This window comes from Citrus sinensis, chromosome 9 (genome assembly GCF_022201045.2).
Source record: "Citrus sinensis cultivar Valencia sweet orange chromosome 9, DVS_A1.0, whole genome shotgun sequence".
Lineage (NCBI taxonomy): Eukaryota > Viridiplantae > Streptophyta > Magnoliopsida > Sapindales > Rutaceae > Citrus > Citrus sinensis.
In genome coordinates this window covers 28172143-28193127 of record NC_068564.1, presented here as the reverse complement: position 1 = coordinate 28193127, position 20985 = coordinate 28172143, and the positions used below count along the sequence as shown (strand labels likewise).

Below are 20985 nucleotides of genomic sequence, written 5' to 3'. Positions count from 1 at the left end.
TGTCCTCCTCACCCCTTGAGATCTTGTTCATTGTCAAAATCGAGGATGATCAAACGGCGCACATTTTAGCAGGATTATCTCCTCAAATAACCCAAAAAAAAGAAGAAAAAATCTACTCAAATGCGTAGTGCGAAGTTTCAAATTTAGAACATTGTTTTTTTCCGAATTATATTAATTTTTTTAAAATAAAAAAAGCGGGTTGTTGGTTACTTTTGTACTTGAATTTAAAAGGTTAATGATGTCATTTCAGTTTTAAACAGTTATCACTAAACTCCAAAATTAAGCAAAATATATTGCCTTAATTAATTATCTCTTATTATTGGAAAATCTAGCTGTAATATTTTAAAAATAGTAAAAAGAAAATAGCAAAAATATGAACTCTATAGGTGTGTTTACTGACAGGAGCAGTAAATACAATTATTTAAACCCCTTCAAAATATTTTACCTTTTTTTTTTAAATTTAAAATTAGAATGGGTTTCTTCGTTCAATGATTATATAAAAAACTGAATGGTTATTCTACAAACGAAGTGAAGGGCAGTGTCTGCTTTTAAAAAGCAACATGATCTTGTCAGTTTGCTTTCTGAAATTAACATGATGTTTCCTCTTCAGATAATTGAAAGCATGGGAGAAAAAAAGCAAACACCTACATAGATATAGATTTTTAATAAACATGGTGTTTCCTTGTTACAAAGTACTTCTGACTTAAGTGCTTTTGCAACTGCAACTTGAGACAGAAAGATTTGGTGGGTATGTTGGATCTCTCTTCAGTTTTCTTGTCAGTTAATGATGGTTTATCTTTTCTTTTCGGAGAGTGAGGTGTTTATATTCTTCGTGTATGATGAGACTTGTTCAGAGGCACTTCTTTTTGTTCAAAAAGATTTGTTTTTCATGCAGGTTTCTGCAAATAAGACTCAAGATATGAATTTTTTTTTTCAGTCTTTGACAACTATTTGCAGGCCTTTAACTATGAGAGGAAAAGGGTTGTTAAGTTTGTGAGAAATTACAACTCTTCAACGCTTGAGTCGCAGTTCAAAAACTTCAAAGGGGTTTCGTTCTCTAGCATAAATGCTTTTTCTTGTCTTTATAGAGTTTCTTCGGAAGTGCTTTTTTGTTCTGTTTGTTGCTTGCTTTTTGTTCTTCTCTGTATAAACTGTATCCCACCATAGGAGGAAAAATAAAGTATTGTGTTTTTTTTTTTTAGTTATGTGTTTGTTTGGAAACAAAAGATTTCTTTTTTATTTCTGCAGCAAGTGTATTTGCAATTATTTTTGTTGTGTGTTTGGTTGGAAACAAAAGTTCAATATGTATTTGCAATTATTTTTCCAGATTTAGGAAAAAGGTTCATTTCAGGCTCTGCCAGACTGGCGGTCTTCTATTGCAATGATTGCAGCTTTTTCTTTACACATATCCTTTTATAGAAAAGAAGAAAATGGAAATAAATATAAGAGAAAATTTTGTGGGTATTTTTCCCCTTTTATTGGTCTCATATATTGTAGATTCCTAGGGTAGTTTCTTCATCCTTAAGAAACATGACTTTTTTTTTTTCCCTTTTGTTTGGTTCAGTTATGTATGAAGATCTGCAACTCTTTCTTACTTATGAGGCCTTAGATTCTGCGACTTTTTGGTTGTGATTTCTAAGATTTTTATATTGTTATATAGCACTTCTGTAAAAACTTTGCTTGTTGATGGTAGTATAATAATCTAATAATTTTATTTTGGTTGATTAGACATATACTGTAAATGCAACATGGATTTTTCAGAGTCAACAAGAATTGTGTTCAATAGAATCAAGAAATTGGACCCAGAGAATGTTACAAAGATTATTGGGTACCTTCTCTTGCAAGAGCAAGAAATGATTCATCTGGCTATGAGTCCTGATGTGGTAATTCAGGAAGTTGTTTACAAGGCCAAAGCTGAGCTTCAGCAATTGGCTATGAAATCAGCTTCATCTCCAATTTCTCCTTCCATGAACTCGCCTGTGAATGAGGTCTCCTTTCAGTTCAATCCCTTTTCATCTAGGCCTCCAGTGTCACCAGCAGGCTGTAGAGTCCCATCTTACTGGGATCACCAAGTCACTAACAAGAACAACTCAGATTTCGTGGCATTAGGATATTCGGATTCTATCAATGAACTTCAAAGTCAAACTCAATTCTTGAGTTTAGAGGATCAGATGGAGCATGTCAATTTGGGGAATACAGGATTTTCAAGTGATTGTTACTACTCTGATGCTGCTTTGAGTAATTTAGGTGCAAGAGCTGGTCGTCGATATCAAAGCCTTAATGCTGAACTTCCTGTGAAGACATGTCACTACTTCAATAAGGGTTTCTGTAAGCATGGAAGCAACTGTAGGTACTATCATGGACTAGTCTCTGAGAGCTTCACTCAAATGTTTGGTCAAACTTCACCAGATGGTTTTAATGATGACCATCTTTTCTCACCTGGGTCACTTGAGAAGTTAGAGTTGGAAATCATTGAGCTTCTGAAAGCAAGAAGAGGAAATCCTATTTCAATTGCTTCTCTGCCAATGTTGTATTATGAGAAGTATGGGAAAGTTCTTCAAGCAGGCGGTTATCTTACCGAGAGCCAGAGGCATGGTAAAGCTGGTTACAGTTTGACCAAGCTTCTAGCTAGACTGAAGAACAGTGTCCGGTTGATCGACAGGTGCGTACTGTGTTGTATTCTATCCAGTGATTTGTGTCCGATGAAAATTTTATGTATCAGAGTCTAAAATGCATTTTTCATCAATGAATTTCAGACCTCATGGGCAACATGCAGTGATTTTGGCTGAAGATGCACCAAAATACTTGGAGAATCGGAATGAGCGAAGTGATCCTGGTCCAATTGTTACTGGATCCCGGCAGATATATCTAACCTTTCCAGCTGAGAGCACTTTTACAGAAGATGATGTCTCCAACTACTTCAAGTAATTTTCTTGCAATTCGTTACATCTAATTTTCACTCTTAAAACTTTTTCTTCTCTTATTGTGATGCGGTTGCTCTGCAGCACCTATGGACCTGTTGACGATGTAAGAATTCCATGCCAACAGAAACGGATGTTTGGATTTGTAACCTTTGCCAGTGCAGATACTGTGAAAATGATTTTGGCAAAGGGAAATCCTCATTTTGTTTGTGGGGCTCGGGTTCTCGTGAAACCTTACCGGGAGAAATCCAAGCTTGTTGATAGGTAAATATAATTTCTGATCTTAACTTTTAGCAATTTATAAAATGCAGGGAAAAAAAAGTTTAGAACCAAGTGAAATTTATATATTTCTCAAGTTATGCACTGGTGGTGCAATAGGTATAATTATTTATTGATCATTCAGCAGAAATATTTCTCCCATACTTAAACTGTTTAGCTCAGCTTTTTATCTTTTTATCTCTCATTTCCTGCATTTTTGAACCACTGGTGCGTCTGGCTTTACAAGCTACAACCATTACATGTGTGCCATTACCAATGACAGGTTCATAGATTTTGTTGTTGTAGCTCACTGTTCAATAATATTTATTACTACAACTCCTGTTTCTTCATATGGAATTTTATGTTAATGCAGGAAGTACCAAGAGAGAATGGAGTCGCCAATGTATTTTTCTCCGCAGTATGTTGATATGGATTCTGATCTTCACTCATGTAAGTAGGTTCTTTTAGAATTTGATGATTGGAAATGGAACTTTAGCAGATTTCTACTATTTGGCGGTCTTGTATTGAAATTGAACCGAAGCACCTCACTTCTCTTCATATCTCATTTGAATTTTCATTTTAGGACTGGATTTTTATCATTCTGAATGGCATGGACAAAATAATTTATTTTTTATGACTAATCTAAATATTATTTCTGCCCCACTTTTGTGATTTAAAAAAAGTGGATTAAGTCATTTGGTGTTGCCTTCTTTGTTCATTCAACTGGTTTCTTGAATGAATCGTGTTTTTACAGAAATCACACTTATGCCATCTATCTCTTCTCTCAGTTTCACGAGGATGCGAAACTTCTAGGTTTATCAGGAAGCAGCTTTTGGAAGAGCAGGAACAGGCCTTTGAACTTGAGAGGAGGCGTCTTGCAGAGCTTCAATTAGTCCGAAAACCTATGCCCAATCCACCATATTTTGGCGGCTACATGGATGGCTTGAAAATCTCAGAAGGTCTACAACTGTTCTGAATGCTTATTTGAATAGTCTGTATACATTTTTCTTGTTTTCTTTTTCTTTATCCATTTTTCTCCTTTAATATGTTTTTAGTTCTCAATGCAGACCGTCTCAATTTTCCATCAGCAGAGCGTATCGATTATCTGATTGGAGTTTTGAACAACGGCTCAACCACTGGTGATAGAGTAAAGCATGTGGAGACCAATTACACTGACCAGGAAAGGTATGGTAGTAATTAACATTTCCGTTTTTATGATTAGCGAAATATTTTCCCCATCCCACTTTCTTTCAAACTTGAAGACTACTTCCTCTTGTAAAGATTTACTTAATAGTGTTTGCATTGCAATCCTCATTCCAAATAATTTTCCTTCCAAATTTTTCCTTGCATTCTGACGTTTTCAATTTTTCCTAGCAGTGAAGGTCTTAATCTCCCTGATAGCCCATTTGCTAATCCAATAGCTAGCGGCATTTCTACTGTCACATAGGTTCAGCAACACAGAAGAACTATAGAGTTAGAGTTATGGCTCAAATGCAACATCTTACGGTTTGATACATAAACAGCTTCTTCTTTTTTTCCCTTTGTTTGTCACTGGAAAGTTCTCCAAAGTACATACAGGCTCTAGAAGATAACACTTGAAGCCTCGGACGTTGAAAGATGTAGCAAAGAAGAACATGATACTTAGATTACATGAAGGTCTTTCTACAGGTTTTTTTTTTCCTTTTTTAAATTAATCACAGAAAGAAGGCTATGGAATGTTTAGAAGAGAGGATTTGATAATATAGTCTTTAGTAGAACGAAAGAACTAGGGTATGAGTAGTGTTGGGATGAGTTCAAATGTTTACAATCTCTGTTAACATTGAATAATAGATGCTAGTAACTTTTAACAAAAGGGTAGATAGCAGTTTATTCTGTTTATAAATTGTTGCTAGTTTCTGTAAATTTTCACTCTCTTATAGAGGCATCGTTGGCTTTCATATTAAGTTAAAATTGCATATTCGTTTTTGTCTTTTTGTTTTAGCAGTTAATGCTTTTACACATGACAGTGCTGAGATTAAAGAGAACAGTGAGATTGAAGTTTCGATCTTCTGTGATATGGGGACAATGGGGACATTGAGTTTTATGCATTTGTTGAGCATCAGAACCAAGACATGAAACTTTGGATCTGAAGAGATTATGGTTTTCTCGTGATCTGATTTTATACTAAGAAAAATTCTAATGGTGCTTGGTGGTTAAGAAATAAAAAATAGGAAAGTTGATTCTATCCATACACAGGACAAGCACATGAAATAATTTTTTTAGAAACTCAAAAAAATTTAGATGAAGATCCTAATCCGCAGACAGAATGTGAATATATAGAGAGATTGAAGACTAATGATGACTCAAGCTTGTACCCTCATTTTTTGTGGTTCTGATGCTTGTTGGGGCAATCAACAAATGCATGGTACTGACATCAGGTCAATATCTCATCAAAATCAAACTTGTTACAAGACACGAGCAAAGTGCAATTGTGTTTCCACAAGTGACAAAAATATAAAGGTCACCATCGTAGTAAGTTTTGAACTTGTAATCAAATCAACATCATGGGGAAAAAAACGACCCGCATCGTTGAACTTTGTCTCTTTCATTATCCCTTCCTGTTGGATTACACATTTATAAGCGGACCGTAAAATTGACACCACCTTGCCAAAACTTCAACTTGTTGGCTGATTTGACAACATCAACCAGTAAAATCACGATTTTCAGATAATAATGGACTGTTAAAAGAGCAGCTGAGAGAGACCTGGCAACCAACGCATCAACTAAACTATAAAGGTTTCTTCAAGGCGTGTCTCGTAAACATATTTGGAAAAAAAGGAAATGTGATCCAGATAGTGCAGAACAATAAAAAGACAGGACTAGAAAGATTTGTTTTCCGAAAAGATAAAGAGAATATGACAGTAAATTACCAATTCAGACCTGTCTTTTGGGCACGTAAAGAGAGAAGTAACTTAAATATGATAATAACATCCACTTACAACAAGGGAAAGAACAATGATAAATCAGCCTTATATTATAATAATATAATATTATTATTCTACTCTTTATGCAAAGGTTTCATGTTTCAAGCTTCACAATGCACTTCATCACCATAAACAAACAGATAGAAAAGAGATGATCAATAAACAACATGAATGAACAACATACATTTATGACCAAGTCAAGGGCACAACTTGAAAGTGTGCCACAAGCTCTGTTTCCATAGAGAACCTAGTGACTGTTTATCAGCTCATTCCCAGATTACATCAATCATTATTTAAACCGAAGTTGAAATTTTCTATTATCAGTTTTGTCGAGTAAACAATCCATTATAATGAATCACACCAATTATTGGTGATGTATTAGGATTTAATGAGTAGGATAAAAGAGATCTTCACAGGAGACAACTTTTAGCATTTCTGCTGAGAATCCAACTCAACTGCCTTGTTCGATTGGCAGATTCCAAGGAACTTGAAACTGAAGCCAAAAGCACCTGAAGCAATCTGGATAGGGGTGCGTCGTGCAAGTAATGAACCAATGATGAAGCAATTGAGAATCTTTCTAGTGCTTTTTGTAACGCCAAATTCCGTAGTATTTAAATTATAGAAATTCGGCTTTTATTAGAAATCATATACAACTCCATAATCCTTATTAATAAGGATATTTGTTTTCAACTGAGTTTGGGGTAGGAAAAGTCAAATCAGTTTAAAACAATAAATTTATATTTGTGGGGGAGATGGGGTACCTCACTAGTTTATTGTGTGCAGTGCGGTGTATCTAATATTTGGGAGAGGTGAGAAAGGGAGAGAGAGTGGTAACAATGGTGAAAGGTTTAGAACTAAGAGAGGTGTCCTTCGAAATGGGCTCCACGCCTGCAAAACAATGAAATAGAGGTTAAAGGTGAAGCCGGGGTACCTTGGCGTTCACACTCCGACACTCAAGTTAGCAAACTCAAGCTTTTATGGTAAAGAGAACTGGCTAGCCCTCTGTAAATTAGGGTTTAAGGTTGAAGAAAACCTATTTTTCGGAGTGTGAGTGTTAATGGTGAGTGAGAGCATGATGGAGAATGAAACCTAGACACCTTTATATATGGAGTACCTTAGCTGCCACGTGGCGTACCCTTTTTGGCTAACGTCCTTTTACCTCTTTATGATTTTTTTTTTGGGCCATTATTTGCATGTTCGCGGCGTATCTCATCTTTTGGAAACGTGGGGCGCGCTGGCGAGTGGTGCAGGGTACCTCTGCAGTAGCTGTCGGGTAGGCGGCTGGGGACCACTGTGCTTGGGACAATGTCCTTCACTTTTGGCAGAGGTAGCAGGCGGCTGTCCCCCCCTTTTGATACGACGTTCTTGATTCCTAATTCTGAAAAAATTAAATAATATCTTTTAGGAGGCGGAGACGTTTCTCATGGCGGATATTTTTGGTGAATTCTCTTGCATCCGCTTTGCCGGGTAACTCGAGTTACGTGGGGTACCCCCTATTACGCGGGGTACCCCCTATTACGCAGGGTACCCCTATTTGCATGGGGTACCTCTATTCGTATGGGGTACCTCATATTATATGGGGTACCTCTATTTGTGTGGGATACCTCTAATTGTGCAGGGTACCTCTATTTATACGGGGTACCTCAAGTCATGCCAGGCACCTCGGGTTGTGCAGGGTACCTCCGATTGTGCTGAAATCATTCCATTGGTTGACACGTGGCGCTCTATTGCCTATCTTATTTTTCTCTCAAACAACATTTCCCTAGTTTCTTTTTGACGAGAAGTATTGGAGGCAAAAGAAACTCATTGTATGGGCGACACGTGGCGACGCGGCTGGACCGGAGGATACCTTGCTTAGCTTCTTCGCTAGACTAAACTTTGAGTGCTTCAAACTAAAAATCTTCTCTTTGTCTTTTCCTTTTCCCGCTTTTTTTTTTTTTTTGACGATGAGAACGAACAGTTGTCTTCATATGTCTCTCTCCTTTTTCTTGGGAAGTGGCAGCCGTCTGACATGCAGTTTGAATTTTAAAAATACCAATCTCACATAAACATCCCCGAATTCCTTTCTTGGGCAGCGTGTTTTGTCAGGTTGAATTAAAACTCCTGACGTGTGTCAATCTTCTCTCGTTTACTTTGAAAATCCCCAAACGATCTCCAAAAATTTGATTATTTCCAATAGCCTTTTTCTTTAATAATTTTGTCTCCTCTTCTAACTGCATCAACTTTATTACAGGTAAAAAAAAAATTTCCTTACTTTTTTTTTTTAGCCTCGTTCATCTTCCCTAGGCTTTATTTTCTCTTTACTCTTTTTCTTTTATCTCATTCCTCTTCCGTTTTCTTTCTTTCTCGTTTTCTTTCTCCATTTTCTTCCTCATGTTTCTTCTTCCTTTTCTTTCTTTCTTCTTTCTTCTCTCAGCCAGCGTTCTTTTCGAGTGTTTTCCGGGGTGTTTTCTCAGTTGTTGCAGTGGTGGTTTCGGTTCCAGATCTGATTGGCTCAACGCGGTTTTTCAGCGGCTCACGGTGAGATCCAAACCGGCGGTAGCGCGGTAATCCTCTCCCTTCCTTGTTTCCTCATTTTTCTCTTACTTCCTCTCTCATCTTTCTCCTTCTCTCTCTCTTCTTTCTCTCCTTTTTGCGATTTCCAGCGTCGGATTTGATGGTTGCGGCCATGGCAGTTGGTTCTTCTTGGTGGCTGCAGCTTCTCGGTTTTCTCTTTTTTTTTTTTTTTGGCCGGCATTCTTCTTAGAGTTTTCCGGCGTTTTGGTGGCCGCAACTGCAGTGGTTAGCATCGGTTTGGTGGCTGCTGTTCCCTCCCGCGTCGGTTTGCTGCAGCTTCTCCATTTTCTTTTATTTGCTTCTCCTTTTTTTTTCTTTTGGCCGGCGCTCTCCCTTGGTGGTTTCCGGCGTTCTTTTTGCGATCTCCGTCGTCGGTTCTCGGTGGTTGCCGCCATGGCAGCCGGCGTTGGTTCTTGGTTGCAGCCCTTCGTTCTTCATTTTATTTATTTACTTATTTATAAATAAGTACATATATTTAAGTTTATTTTTATTTTTATATTTGTATATTTTTACTTACTGTTTTTGGTTGCCTGTAGCTTTGTCTTGCCACGATTTTCAATCCCGATCTACTGAGTTGGTGAATCATAGGTATCCCTCCTCGTTTCTCCTCCTTTGGCGCATTTACAGTGGCGCTATTTTGCATACTCTGAGAAAAATTTATTTTTGGTTTTTGTTGTGTTTGTTTGTTTTTTTTTTTTTTGTTGGTTGATGTGTGGTGGGTGGTGCTTGGTATGAATATATTGCTGTTTGGGAAACGTGTGGCTTGCTGGATGTGTTGTTGGGGGCTTATGGATGTGTTGTTGGGGGAAAGTAGATGGGCAAGAAACACACGGTACCCCCGAGGAAGCGACGTAAAGTTGAGGCTAGTAAGGTTGACAGCCCTCCTGCGGGTTCCCCTTCGCACATCTCCATCAGCGAAGGGGATCGGTCCCCCCTAGTTCCTCTAGGAGTTGCAATTCTCGTTCTAAACCCTTTCCCCCTAGGAGTACCCCTCGAGTCAGCCCGCGCTTTCCTAGTAAACGGCCTACCCCCCATCCTTGAAAGAAGGGTAAGTCAACCAAGCCTAAGGTTCCAGCTTGTTCCTCGGACCAGCCTCCTAAATCTCCCCATGCCACACCTTCAAAATCTAGCAACCCTTTTTCCCTAGGCATTAGGAGGGCTACTTTGGGGGACTTAGAACAAATTAGAGCCAAATACAATATTCCTCCGTCTGTCCAGCTTAGGGTACCCCATGTGGATGAGCGACCCGAGTGTCCAAAGTCTGATGAGATTGCTCTCCATATCGACATCTTCGATCTAGGACTCTGCCTGCCCCTCCAACCATTCTTTATGAAAATGTTTAGTTATTTGGGGGTAGCTCCTGGGCAGCTGTCCCTTCCAGGGTGGAGGACACTGTCGGGCTTACATGTGTTATGGTTGGAGGTCGTGAAGCGCGACATTTCTGTTCGGGAGTTGAGAGGCCTTTACCAATTCAAGAAGCCTAAGGGTCCCGGCATTGCTTACTTCTCTCCCTGGGATGATCATGGCTACATCGTTGAGGGGAACCCCGCCTTGAAGAAGAGTTACCGAAAGGGATGGTTCGTCGCTGAGAGTAGGTGGGGGACAGAGACTCTGAGTGAAAAGGGCAACCCCGTGGAGGTTCTCCATTCCTTCAATGTAGACTGTAAGTATCTCTCTTACTTACAATTATTTATCGTAATCTTTTACATGAATGTCTCGCTAACCTTGGGTTTTTCATTCTTTCGCAGGTGTGATATGGGCTAAAGGGTCATGCCCAGTTCAGGAGGTGGGGAGAGAGGTGAAGAAGTTTGTGGATAGGCTTCGAGGTGCACAGAGGGGTAGTGATGTGCTGGAGGAGAGCCGATTATGGAGAGCGGGGCTGATTGACCGAAGTCCTCCACCTGCTCCCGGGGTGACTCATATATGATTTGGGTGCCGAGGGGTACCCTATTATTATCCATGGGACTGGGATACCCCATTATCACCGCATCTTTATTTTGCTTCCCTTTTTTTTCATTTCCCATTTTGCTTTTGTAGTATTTAGTACTCGTCCGACTAACATAACTTTTGTGCATTGGGTGCAGTTATGGAATCGACGGGTGATGCCTTTGACGCCTTTTTCCAAGTGGTAGTGGGCGGTGCTTCCGGATTTCAGGATTCGGCGGTACCCCAGAAAGGCTCCCGGCCACCTCGAATTCCTGGACCAAAGGGGAAGTCTCAGGGTACCTCCCACAGAGGGTCGAAGGGTACCCCTCGCTCGAAGAAGAGAAAATTCAGGCTGGTTTCCGCTTTCCCCGATGAGTTACGTGAGGGTGACCTAGACCCGGCTTCCAACAAGGAGGTTTCGCACTTGGCTCGCTGTTTTTACTACTCTGCTGAAAATGTTAACTTCGAGGTTGCTGAAGAGGCTGACAAGATGAGTTTGAGCCAACGTTATGGTCAAGCACTTAGGGCTACCCAAGAGGTAAGCTTTCCTGGGGTACCCCAGGTGTACCCTTCATCATTTTCTTTTTACTTATTTAATCCTTTTGTCATACACATATATTTAACATGTCTTTCATGACCCGCAGGCATCCTTTCTCACAGTCAGAGGTCGACAAGTTAAGGAGTGAGCTTCAAAGCCATTAATCTCGTGAGGATCAGCTCGCTCGAGAAGTTAAAACTCTGCAAGAACGCATTGCTGGCCTGTCGGGAGAGAAAGCTAAGGTGGAAAAGGACTGTGAGGAGTTGAGGGCCACCAACGGGGATCTGCTATCCCGACAAAAGACGATGGCGGAGGATGCATTCTCACTAATTATGACGGAGGTGTGGAGCGTGGATCTGAAATTAGAGGTACCCTGGGTGCAGAAATTTATCAACAAGGCTACGATTCTGAAGGCGATTGGAGAAAGGAAGAAGCCTTCCCAGGCACGGTCGGGTACCCCTTCCGGATCGCCTAGGGTACCCCATCAGCTTCAGTCGTTGCCTGCCTCGGATGCCCCTACTTCGACTGCTCATATTCCGGGTACCTTGGAGTCCTTTGCTGATCGCCCTCTGGAGACGGATGTTGGGAATGGCGTTCCCCCCTCGGTGTAGCCTTCTCACTGTGCTCTTGTTTTTTTTTTTTTGGATCTATCCATATTTTGTTGTTTGGACCTTATTTCTTTCTTTTTGGTTTCTCGGGATATTTTATATTATTGGGACTTCTCTTTTGTTATGATACCATGTCATCGAGTCCTCTTGTACTTTGCATGCTTGTTATTCTGCAAATGAATGTTTGGCTAAGCTGTTACCTTGTAAACATCTAGGGTACCTCTGATTTTTTTTTTGAAATGGGGTACCCCTGGTACCTTAACAAATATCCAACATCAGGCGGATTCCCCACAAATTTGGTGCATGTTCTTCTTCGGAAACTATGACGAATTCCCCACAAATAGGTAATCAAAATATCATCGCGACATCTCGATCAAAAGTTGAAAGCGTAATTGGTCCAACTAATCACTTTCTTATTCTTTCGAAGTTCTCTCCGACTTTTTTTGAATAGCTTACCCCCTACTTTGCTCAAGTACGAGGATGGAGGTGTGGGTGTTCTCATACCTAAGCCGAACCTCGTGCCGCTAGGGTATGACGGTTTTCCTTCACCCTCGGGTCCTCTCTGACCCTCCTTCTCTTTGTCTAGGTAGCTCGGTCATGCTTCCGCAGAAAGGCTACCCCTGGGCTGTTCCCTCTGTTGCCCATCTTGGCTTTACATAGATCATCACAATCTTGGCATATCAGGTACCCTGACTGGTCATGTGTTTGGTTAGTCATAATTGACAAGCATATGACGAGAATTGCATATAAACAGATGCAAGGGTATATTAATGGCGATAAATGAATATAATTTACAATCTAAGATCGAAGTAGCGAATAATAAAGAAAGAACCCACATCATATTTGTTGAGAAAGAAAATGCATTTATAGATAATGAAAGCGTTGATCAATACATGACTTAGCTTTGTTACCCTGAGGAGAATGAGAGACCGTAAGACCTCACATCCTTTTCATTTAAAAATTAAAGAAACTCTAAAGTTGCAACTGACCAACATAGGGCATTTAGGGTACCCCATTTGGCCTACCACACAAAAACATTAAAGAAAGCAAAAGGCTAAAGGTTAAGACACTGTCCTTTAGTAATACTTCCGTAGCATTGCAGCGTTCCAGGGGTGCCTCACAATTGTGCCATCCATGTGGAATAGCCTGTATGCACCTGTCCCAATGGGTTTGTCGATGCGGTAAGGTCCTTCCCAATTTGCCCCGAAAGTGCATTCGCAGGGTACCCTAGTGTTCTGAGTTACCCTTCTCAAGACCAAGTCTCCTTTCTTGAAGGATCGAGGGCGTACCCTTTTTTCGTATAGACCCAAAATGCGATACTGATATATGGCTGTCCTCAGTTCTGCTCTAGCTCTTTTTTCAGCCACTAAATCAAGGTTTGAAGCAACCAAGGAGGTGTTCTCGGCCTCATCAAAGTATTCAACCCTGTGAAAGGGTACCCCAATTTCTGCTGGAATCACTGCGTCAACACCGAATGCGAGGGAAATTGGGGTCTCCTTGGTGGAGGTGTTTTGAGTAGTCTGGTATGCCCAGAATACCCCAGGTAGCTCGTCTACCCATGCTCCCTTTCTTTCTTCTAGCTTCTTCTTCAGGATAGCTTTGATAATCTTGTTAACGGCTTCGACTTGCCCATTAGATTGGGGGTGGGCAGGTGTAGCAAATCGGTTGGCTATCCCCAACTCTGAACAAAAGCTTCGAAATTTTTCATTATCGAATTGCTTGCCGTTATCACTGACAATTACATAGGGGATTCCAAATCCGCAAATGAGGTTCTTCCAAATGAATTCGGTGGTTTTCCTTTCTGTGATGCTTGTTAGTGGCTCCGCTTCCGCCTATTTTGTAAAATAATCTACCGCCACGATTGCATGTTTTGCTTGCCCCCTTCTAGTAGGTAACGGGCCGATGAGGTCCACGCCCCACATAGCGAAGGGCCAAGGGGAAGATATAACTGTTAGCTTCTCTGGGGATAGGTGGGGTACCCCAGCAAACCTTTGGCATTTGTCATAATTTCGTACCATATTCTTGGCATCTTGCCGCATGGTTGGCCAGTAGTACCCCTGACGGAGAGCTTTTTGTGCCAATGATTGTGCTCCATAGTGATTGCCACAAATCCCTTCATGTATTTCCCTCATGACATACTTGGCCTCGTCGCTTCCTAAGCATCTATGATAAGGAAGACTGAACCCTCTTCTGTATAGGGTATCCTGGATCAGGCAGTACCGGGTGGCTTTATACTTTAATCTCCTTGCTTCACTTTTATCTGAGGGGAGGTCTCTGTCCTTGAGGTACCTTATGATAGGCTCCATCCAAAGCATCTCGTTGGACAACGATCCTACTTCCAATGGCTCTGGGAGACCAACACTGGGTGTGGGTATGTGTTCTGTTGTGATGGGGCCAGATGATTGGACTACCCCAAGGGATGCCATTTTTGCCAGGGTGTCGGCTTCGCTGTTCTCCAGTCGGGGTACCCTTTCCACCTTAACCTCACAAAATTGGGACATCAACTCTCTGGTTTTTCCGAGGTACCCCTTCATGTTTTCCTCTTTCGCTTGATATTGTGCGGTAATCTGGCTTACCACCAACTGTGAGTCACTCTTGACGTGTATCATTTTTGCTCTCAAAGCCTTCGACATCCTCAACCCCGCTATAATTGCCTCGTACTCGGCTTCGTTGTTTGAAGCCTTGAATCTGAATTGCAGGGCGTAGCATATTTTTACCTTGTTCGGGTCGATTATAATAACTCCTGCGCCACTTCCGTGTGAGTTAGAGGAACCGTCTACATATATTTCCCAGACCTGCCCCCTTCATCGGTGGGTGGGGTATCTAACAAGTATCTCAAATCACCTTCACCACTTGAGTCATTGGCGAATTCCGCAATAAAATCAGCGATGGCCTGTGCTTTAATCGCCAAATGAGGCTTGAAGATGATGTCGAACTCGCTTAATTCGAGGGACCATCGGAGAAGCCTTCCGGACATGTCTAACTTTTGGAGGATTTGTCAGAGGGGAAAGTTGATGACGACCGCAATGGTGTGAGCCTGAAAATATGGTCTGAGCTTCCGTGCGGAGACCACCAATGCCAAAATGATCTTCTCAGAGGTGGGGTACCTCTTTTCGGCATCAACCATAGCCTTACTAGTGTAGTAAATAGGTCGTTGTACCCCATTATCATCCTCTCGGAGTAACACAGAGCTGGTGGCATGCTCAGATACAACAAAATACAACAAAAGCACCTCTCCCGGCTCAGGTTTGGCAAGTAGTGGAGCGTTCACAAGGTACCCCTTTAGCTCTTGGAAAGCCTCTTCGCAATCGGGTGTCCATTGGAGCTTCTTGCCGGTCTTCAAAGCTTTGAAAAAAAGACTTACACCGGTCAGTAGCCTTGGAGATAAAGCGACTCAGAACAGCTACCCGGCCCGCCAAGCTTTGAACCTCCTTGATGGTGCTTGGCGATTTCATGTCAAGAACCGCACGAATTTTATCGGGGTTGGCTTCAATCCCCCGCTGTTGTACCATGAACCCAAGAAATTTTCCCAAGGTGACCCCGAACACACATTTTTCAGGGTTAAGCCGCATATGGTGTTTTCTCAAAACGGTAAAGGTATCTCTGAGGTGCCCCAAGTGTTCCCCCGCATGCACCGATTTGGTGATCATATCGTCTATGTACACCTCCATGGTGCGCCCGATTTGTTCCTTGAAAATTTTATTCACCAGCCGTTGATAGGTAGCCCCGGCATTCTTCAAACCGAACGACATAACCTTATAACAGTACAACCCACGGTTGGTGATGAACGCCGTTTTCTCTTGATCGGGTTCATACATCGGAATTTGGTTGTAACCGGAGAAGGCGTCCATAAAACTAAGCATCTCATGCCCCGCCGTTGCATCAACCAGCTGGTCCACCCGAGGAAGCGGGAAGCTATCCTTGGGGCAAGACTTGTTCAAGTCGGTGAAGTCCACGCACATGCGCCACTTTCCATTTGATTTCTTGACAAGAACAACATTGGACACCCAATCGGGGTACACTGCTTCCCGAATAAACTTTGCTGCTAATAGGAGGTCTACCTCTTGTTCAATTGCATCGTACCTCTCTTGGTTGAAGGCGCGACGCTTCTGTTTGACCGGTTTATTATGCGAGCTGACATTGAGTTTGTGACAAGAGAGAGATGGTGGGATACCCAACATATCCGAGTGGGACCAAGCGAATACATCGTGGTGCGCACGTAGGAAGGTGATGAGCTTCTCTCTTTGTTCCTCCGAGAGGTTGGAACCTACTTTCACTGTCTTTGTTGGGTCGGTGGTGCAAATCGAGACTGAAATAAGATCTTCAACTGGGGTACCCCTTTTTTCATCCTTCAATATTCGGGGATCCAATGGTGCCTCGACTTCACACCTGGGCTTCACTTGGTCCCCATGGGGTACCCTCGAGCTATCCCCCGTAACTGCTTCTACACCCATTGGTGAGGATTCCAACTGCTCTCGTGGGTGGGCTACCTGGGGAGATTTTTTTAGTACCGCTCTCCGTCGTCTAGCGAGCGCTCTCCTTGAGGGATAAGGTGTAGGCTGGCTGCCACTGGGGTACCCATTCGTTGGCGAATCAGAAGTTATTTGGTAAGTGACTTTGGAGGCCACGGAGTAACATCCACGAGCCGATTGCTGGTCCCCTTTAATGGTGATCACTTCTTGGGCGGCCGGGACTTTCATGGCGAGGTAGTGCATGGATACCACCGCTTTAGTTGCTACTAAAAACGGCCTGCCCAATATAATATTGTAGGCACCCAGGCAATCTACAATAAGAAAATCAATCATATAAACAACACGGTGAGGTAACTTACCAAGTGTAACGGGGAGCGTAATGATGCCTTTTGGTATAACCATATCTCCGGCAAACCCAATAAGAGGCGTAGCATATGGGGTGATCTTTGGCGACTCAATCAATAGTTGATCCAAAGCGCTTTTGAAAATGATGTCAACGGAGCTGCCGGTATCTACGAGAGTTCTTGCTACCTTACCAGTGACAACCTTCAACGTAATTACAAAGGCATCGTCGTGGGGGTACGAAATGCCCTCCGCATCTTTTTCTGTAAAAAGGATAGGCGGGGGATGGCGGGGTACCTTCGGTGTATCCCATTCATTAAGGTTGACTTCTTTGCCCATATTGGTGGTTATCGACAACGATCTACCATAGCCTTTGATAGCCCTCCTAGATTGGCCCACTAAAGTCGGTCCGCCCATGATCATTCGGACATACACGCCTTTCTTGTGTCCAGGGGGTACCTCTCGTTCGGGACTGCCATCAGCTACCCGCTTGCCTTTATCCTGTTCCGCAGATTTTCGAGCTTCTCTCATGCCAGCAATAAATTCTTTGAGGTACCCGCTGAGAATCAAAGATTCAATTTCCTCTCGCAAGGTAAAGCACTCGGCTGTGCTATGACCAAAGTCCTCATGGAACTCGCAATACTTCAGACTACGCTTCATGTTGGGTTACTTCTTCATTGGCTTAGGTGGACGGAGGAGGCCACTATCCCGAATATGGTAGAAGATCTGCTCTGGGGATCGATTCAGTGGGTTGTAAGATTCGTACCGAGGCCTCGGTGGTGGCTCTCGCTGATCCGGTGGTGGCGATATTGGAGGTTGGGGTACCCTTGAGGTACCCTGAGGGTTATACCCTCGTCCCCGCAGGGCAGCCCGTGGAGGGCTCTGTGCTCGGGGTACCCGTGGTATTGGGGCCTCCACCCTCTTAGGCTTCTCCTTGTTCTTTGTAACATCGGCCTTATCTTCTTGGCGCTTCAGTTGGTATTTTTCATCCATCTCCACTTGTTGCAACGCCCGAGAGCGGGCTTCCCCATATGAAAGTGGACGCTTCTTTTGAAAAGAACACCATAACTTGTCCAACCGTAAATTTTTCTCAAAATGGGTCAATGTGTATTGGTTTTCAAATGCTCCGGTTCGCAGCACCTCTTGGTGTAAACGACTTACATACTCCGCCAAAGGCTCGGCTTCCCCTTGCTTGATAAAGGCAAGTTTGGAGGCTACCCTATCTTGAGTGGAAGCATAGGAAAACTCTTTAGTAAATTCGGATAACAATTGGTGTAAGGAAGATATGCTACCCGCTTTCAAATAGCGAAACCATGACTTCGTGGGGCCCGTGAGTGTGTGTGTAAACATCCTACACATGACGCTCTCATCTACACCCTTAATAAGCATTTGGTCACGGTATAGCTCAGCATGCTCCGAGGGATCAGTGGTACCCGAGTATTGGGATATATGAGGCATGGCGAACGCCTCGGGGAGAGCTGCTGTCCTAATCTCCATAGTGAATGGCGATTGGTAGGTCATTGGCGTTGGTGCAGCTGTGATGTTTTGCTTCTCGGAGAGGAGCTTCACTTGGGCTTCCAGGTTCTCCATCTTTTCCACAAGTTCGAGGGGTACCCTCGGTGTACCCGATGATGTCGCCGCCATTTGAGAAGCCCTCTTGGCGTTTAACTTCTCACGGAGATCCTCGTGGGTACGCTTTGCACGCCTCGTACCCTGGCTGCTGCGGGAATTGCAAGAGGCGGTGGAACGCTCGTCGCGGGAGCCCACGGTTTGAAACTTAGAACGGGTACCCGATGGCCTAGGCTTTGGCTTACTGGCCTTGGGTACCCTCTTCTGGCCATAGATTGGTCGTCCGTTTGAGGTGGTGGAGCTTCTGGCGTCACTGGTGGAAGTGAACTTTCGGGTGCCCGAGATCCGACCGCCCTAAATATTGCGTGGGCAAGATCCTCAAAACGCTTGTGCGAAATAGGTTCTTCTTCTTGGCGAACACCTGTCGATTGCTTGACACCCTTGCCCTTACTGATGCAGGCTACCCTTCTCGCGGGATCACTACCTTCATTGCTGCTGTCATCTCTCATCCTTGTAGGATCCCCCATTAAACCTTCGGGAGGTACGTCGGGTGCCATGTAATGGAGTACACACAACAACTAGTTTGGTAACCGTGGAGGAGACTTTTTGTGCGTCTCCCCACAGACGGCGCCAATTGTTTTCAACTGATTTTGGGGTAGGAAAAGTCAAACCAGTCTAGAACAATAAATTTATATTTTTGGGGGAGATGGGGTACCTCACTAGTTTATTGTGTGCGGTGCGGTGTATCTAAGATTTGGGGGAGGTGAGAAAAGGAGAGAGAGTGGTAACAATGGTGAAAGGTTTAGAACTAAGAGAGGTGTCATTCGAAATGGGCTCCACGCCTGCAAAACAATGAAATAGAGGTTAAAGGTGAAGTCGGGGTACCCCGGCGTTCACACTCCGATGCTCAAGTTAGCAAACTCAAGCTTTTATGGCAAAGAGAGCTGGCTAGCCCTCTGTAAATTAGGGTTTAAGGTTGAAGAAAACCTTTTTTTTGGAGTGTGAGTGTTTTTAGGTCAATCAGAGCATGGTGGAGAGTGAAACCTAGGCGCCTTTATATATGGAGTACCTTAGCTGCCACGTGGCGTACCCCTTTTTGGCTAACGTCCTTTTACCTCTTTATAATTTTTTGGGCCGTTATCTGCATGTTCGCGGCGTATCTCATCTTTTGGAAACGTGGCGCGTACTGGAGAGTGGTCCGGGGTACCTCTGCAGTAGCTGTCGGGTAGGCGACTGGGGACCACTGTCCTTGGGACAGTGTCCTTCACTTTTGGCAGAGGTAGCAGGCGGCTGTCCCCCCCTTTTGATACGACGTTCTTGATTCCTAATTCTGACAAAATCAAATAATATCTTTTAGGAGGCGGAGACGTTTCTCATGGCGGATATTTTCGGTGGATTCTCTTACATCCGCTTTGCCGGGTACCTCGAGTTACGTGGGGTACCCCCTATTACGCGGGGTACCCCTATTTGTATGGGGTACCTCATATTATATGGGGTATCTCTATTTGTGTGGGATACCTCAAATTGTACAGGGTACCTCTATTTATACGGGGTACCTCAAGTCATGCCGGGCACCTCGGATTATGCAGGGTACCTCCGATTGTGCTGAAATCATTCCATTGGCCGACCTCTATTCGTGGCGCTCTATTGCCTTTCCTATTTTTCTCTCAAACAATATTAAAATTATAAAAAGAGTTATTCATGAAGTAATTTTGAAAAAAGATTATTTTTTTAAATTTAATAAGATTTTTTTTAAACTCCTTATAAATTCTTTTTTTTTCTTTCCATGACCCTAAGTCCACGACATTTTCCTTTTATCTCTATTGCTCATTATGCCTTTATTCATACCTTAGGATTCAAACCTTTGTTTAGGGAAAAATCATAACGGTCGATAAGTTTACTCTCCTTATTCTCCACAAGTTTTCCTATTACTCTATTTAGGGTTTTAATTGGCATAATTTTAGATTGTTACATATCATAATGCATGATCTAGGATGTTTTTAACTTTATTTAGGGCTTGATTTATTGTTGAGTCTTGTCAATCAATCATTGATACATTAAGTACACTAGACAATTATTGACAGCATAAGTATCTCGAATATATATATATATGTATATATATATATTTCTGAATGATTCTTCTTAACAACCTCATCTTTCTAAAAACTAGACATGTAGTGTTTATTTTTTAAATTTTGTTTCATGAGATTTGACTTCGTTTTCAATTTTATACAGTAAAACCTTTGTATAGTCATATTGTTGGGATTGGAGAAATTTATTTTTATAAAAATATTATAACTCAATAGAGGTATAGTATAAAAATTATTGTCTTTGCTTAATTATCCCTAATGCAAGTGATATAGAGGTAAATTATGTCATGTGTTAATAAATTAATAAGTGAGTCAAATTCAACGTATAGACATTAATAAATTAATTATTTTGTTGACCAATTATTAAGTGTCTATACTAACCAATTAATACATACTCGCAAGTTGAAAAATGTGGTTGCAAATTTAAAGAACAAATCATTGTCACATGCAACTTTAAAAATATATTTTGTTCCATCTTAATTATTTAATGTAACATTGCATATATTTTTGAAATATTATTACTATGTGGCGGTAAGTTTATTAAGACGGAACCTACAAAAAATATAACTTATTACAATGTGAAGTTTATTTCTAATTATAACTGGTCCCAAGTTGGGACTACAATTTTTTATTACCACGAACAAGTTATTCCTATATAGAGTATTCCTATTTGGAGGTTCTACTGTATGTATTTTCGAAACATACATTGTTGCACTATAAAACTGAAACTTCAACAGAATGA

The 20985-nt window shown here is 42.1% G+C and overlaps 3 protein-coding genes across 11 annotated transcripts; 2 read left to right on the top strand and 1 right to left on the bottom strand.

The window, feature by feature from the left end:
- The first annotated feature begins 513 nt into the window (after window positions 1-513).
- Window positions 514-5144, top strand: LOC102620264 (zinc finger CCCH domain-containing protein 18-like). Of its 9 annotated transcripts, none has more exons than XM_052433793.1 (9): window positions 514-744; window positions 958-1047; window positions 1729-2662; window positions 2757-2924; window positions 3006-3185; window positions 3553-3629; window positions 3968-4138; window positions 4247-4364; window positions 4557-5144. In XM_052433793.1, exons 3-9 carry the CDS (start codon window positions 1749-1751, stop codon window positions 4624-4626), a joined length of 1698 nt encoding a protein of 565 aa, XP_052289753.1. In that variant the 5' UTR covers window positions 514-744; window positions 958-1047; window positions 1729-1748; the 3' UTR covers window positions 4627-5144. The 9 variants fall into 9 exon arrangements, with proteins under 9 accessions (XP_052289753.1, XP_052289752.1, XP_006474937.1 ...); XM_052433792.1 differs by having other exon boundaries at window positions 514-748; XM_006474874.4 differs by lacking the exon at window positions 958-1047.
- Window positions 5145-9440: 4296 nt separating this feature from the next.
- LOC127899992 (uncharacterized) lies at window positions 9441-10640 on the top strand. The gene is made up of 2 exons (XM_052434216.1): window positions 9441-10361; window positions 10447-10640. The coding sequence occupies exons 1-2, from the start codon at window positions 10028-10030 to the stop codon at window positions 10623-10625; spliced, it is 513 nt and encodes a 170-aa protein (XP_052290176.1). The 5' UTR covers window positions 9441-10027; the 3' UTR covers window positions 10626-10640.
- Window positions 10641-17250: 6610 nt separating this feature from the next.
- On the bottom strand, window positions 17251-18228 carry LOC107176505 (uncharacterized). Its single transcript, XM_015529149.1, has one exon. The coding sequence runs from the start codon at window positions 18226-18228 to the stop codon at window positions 17251-17253; it is 978 nt and encodes a 325-aa protein (XP_015384635.1).
- Window positions 18229-20985: the final 2757 nt, after the last annotated feature.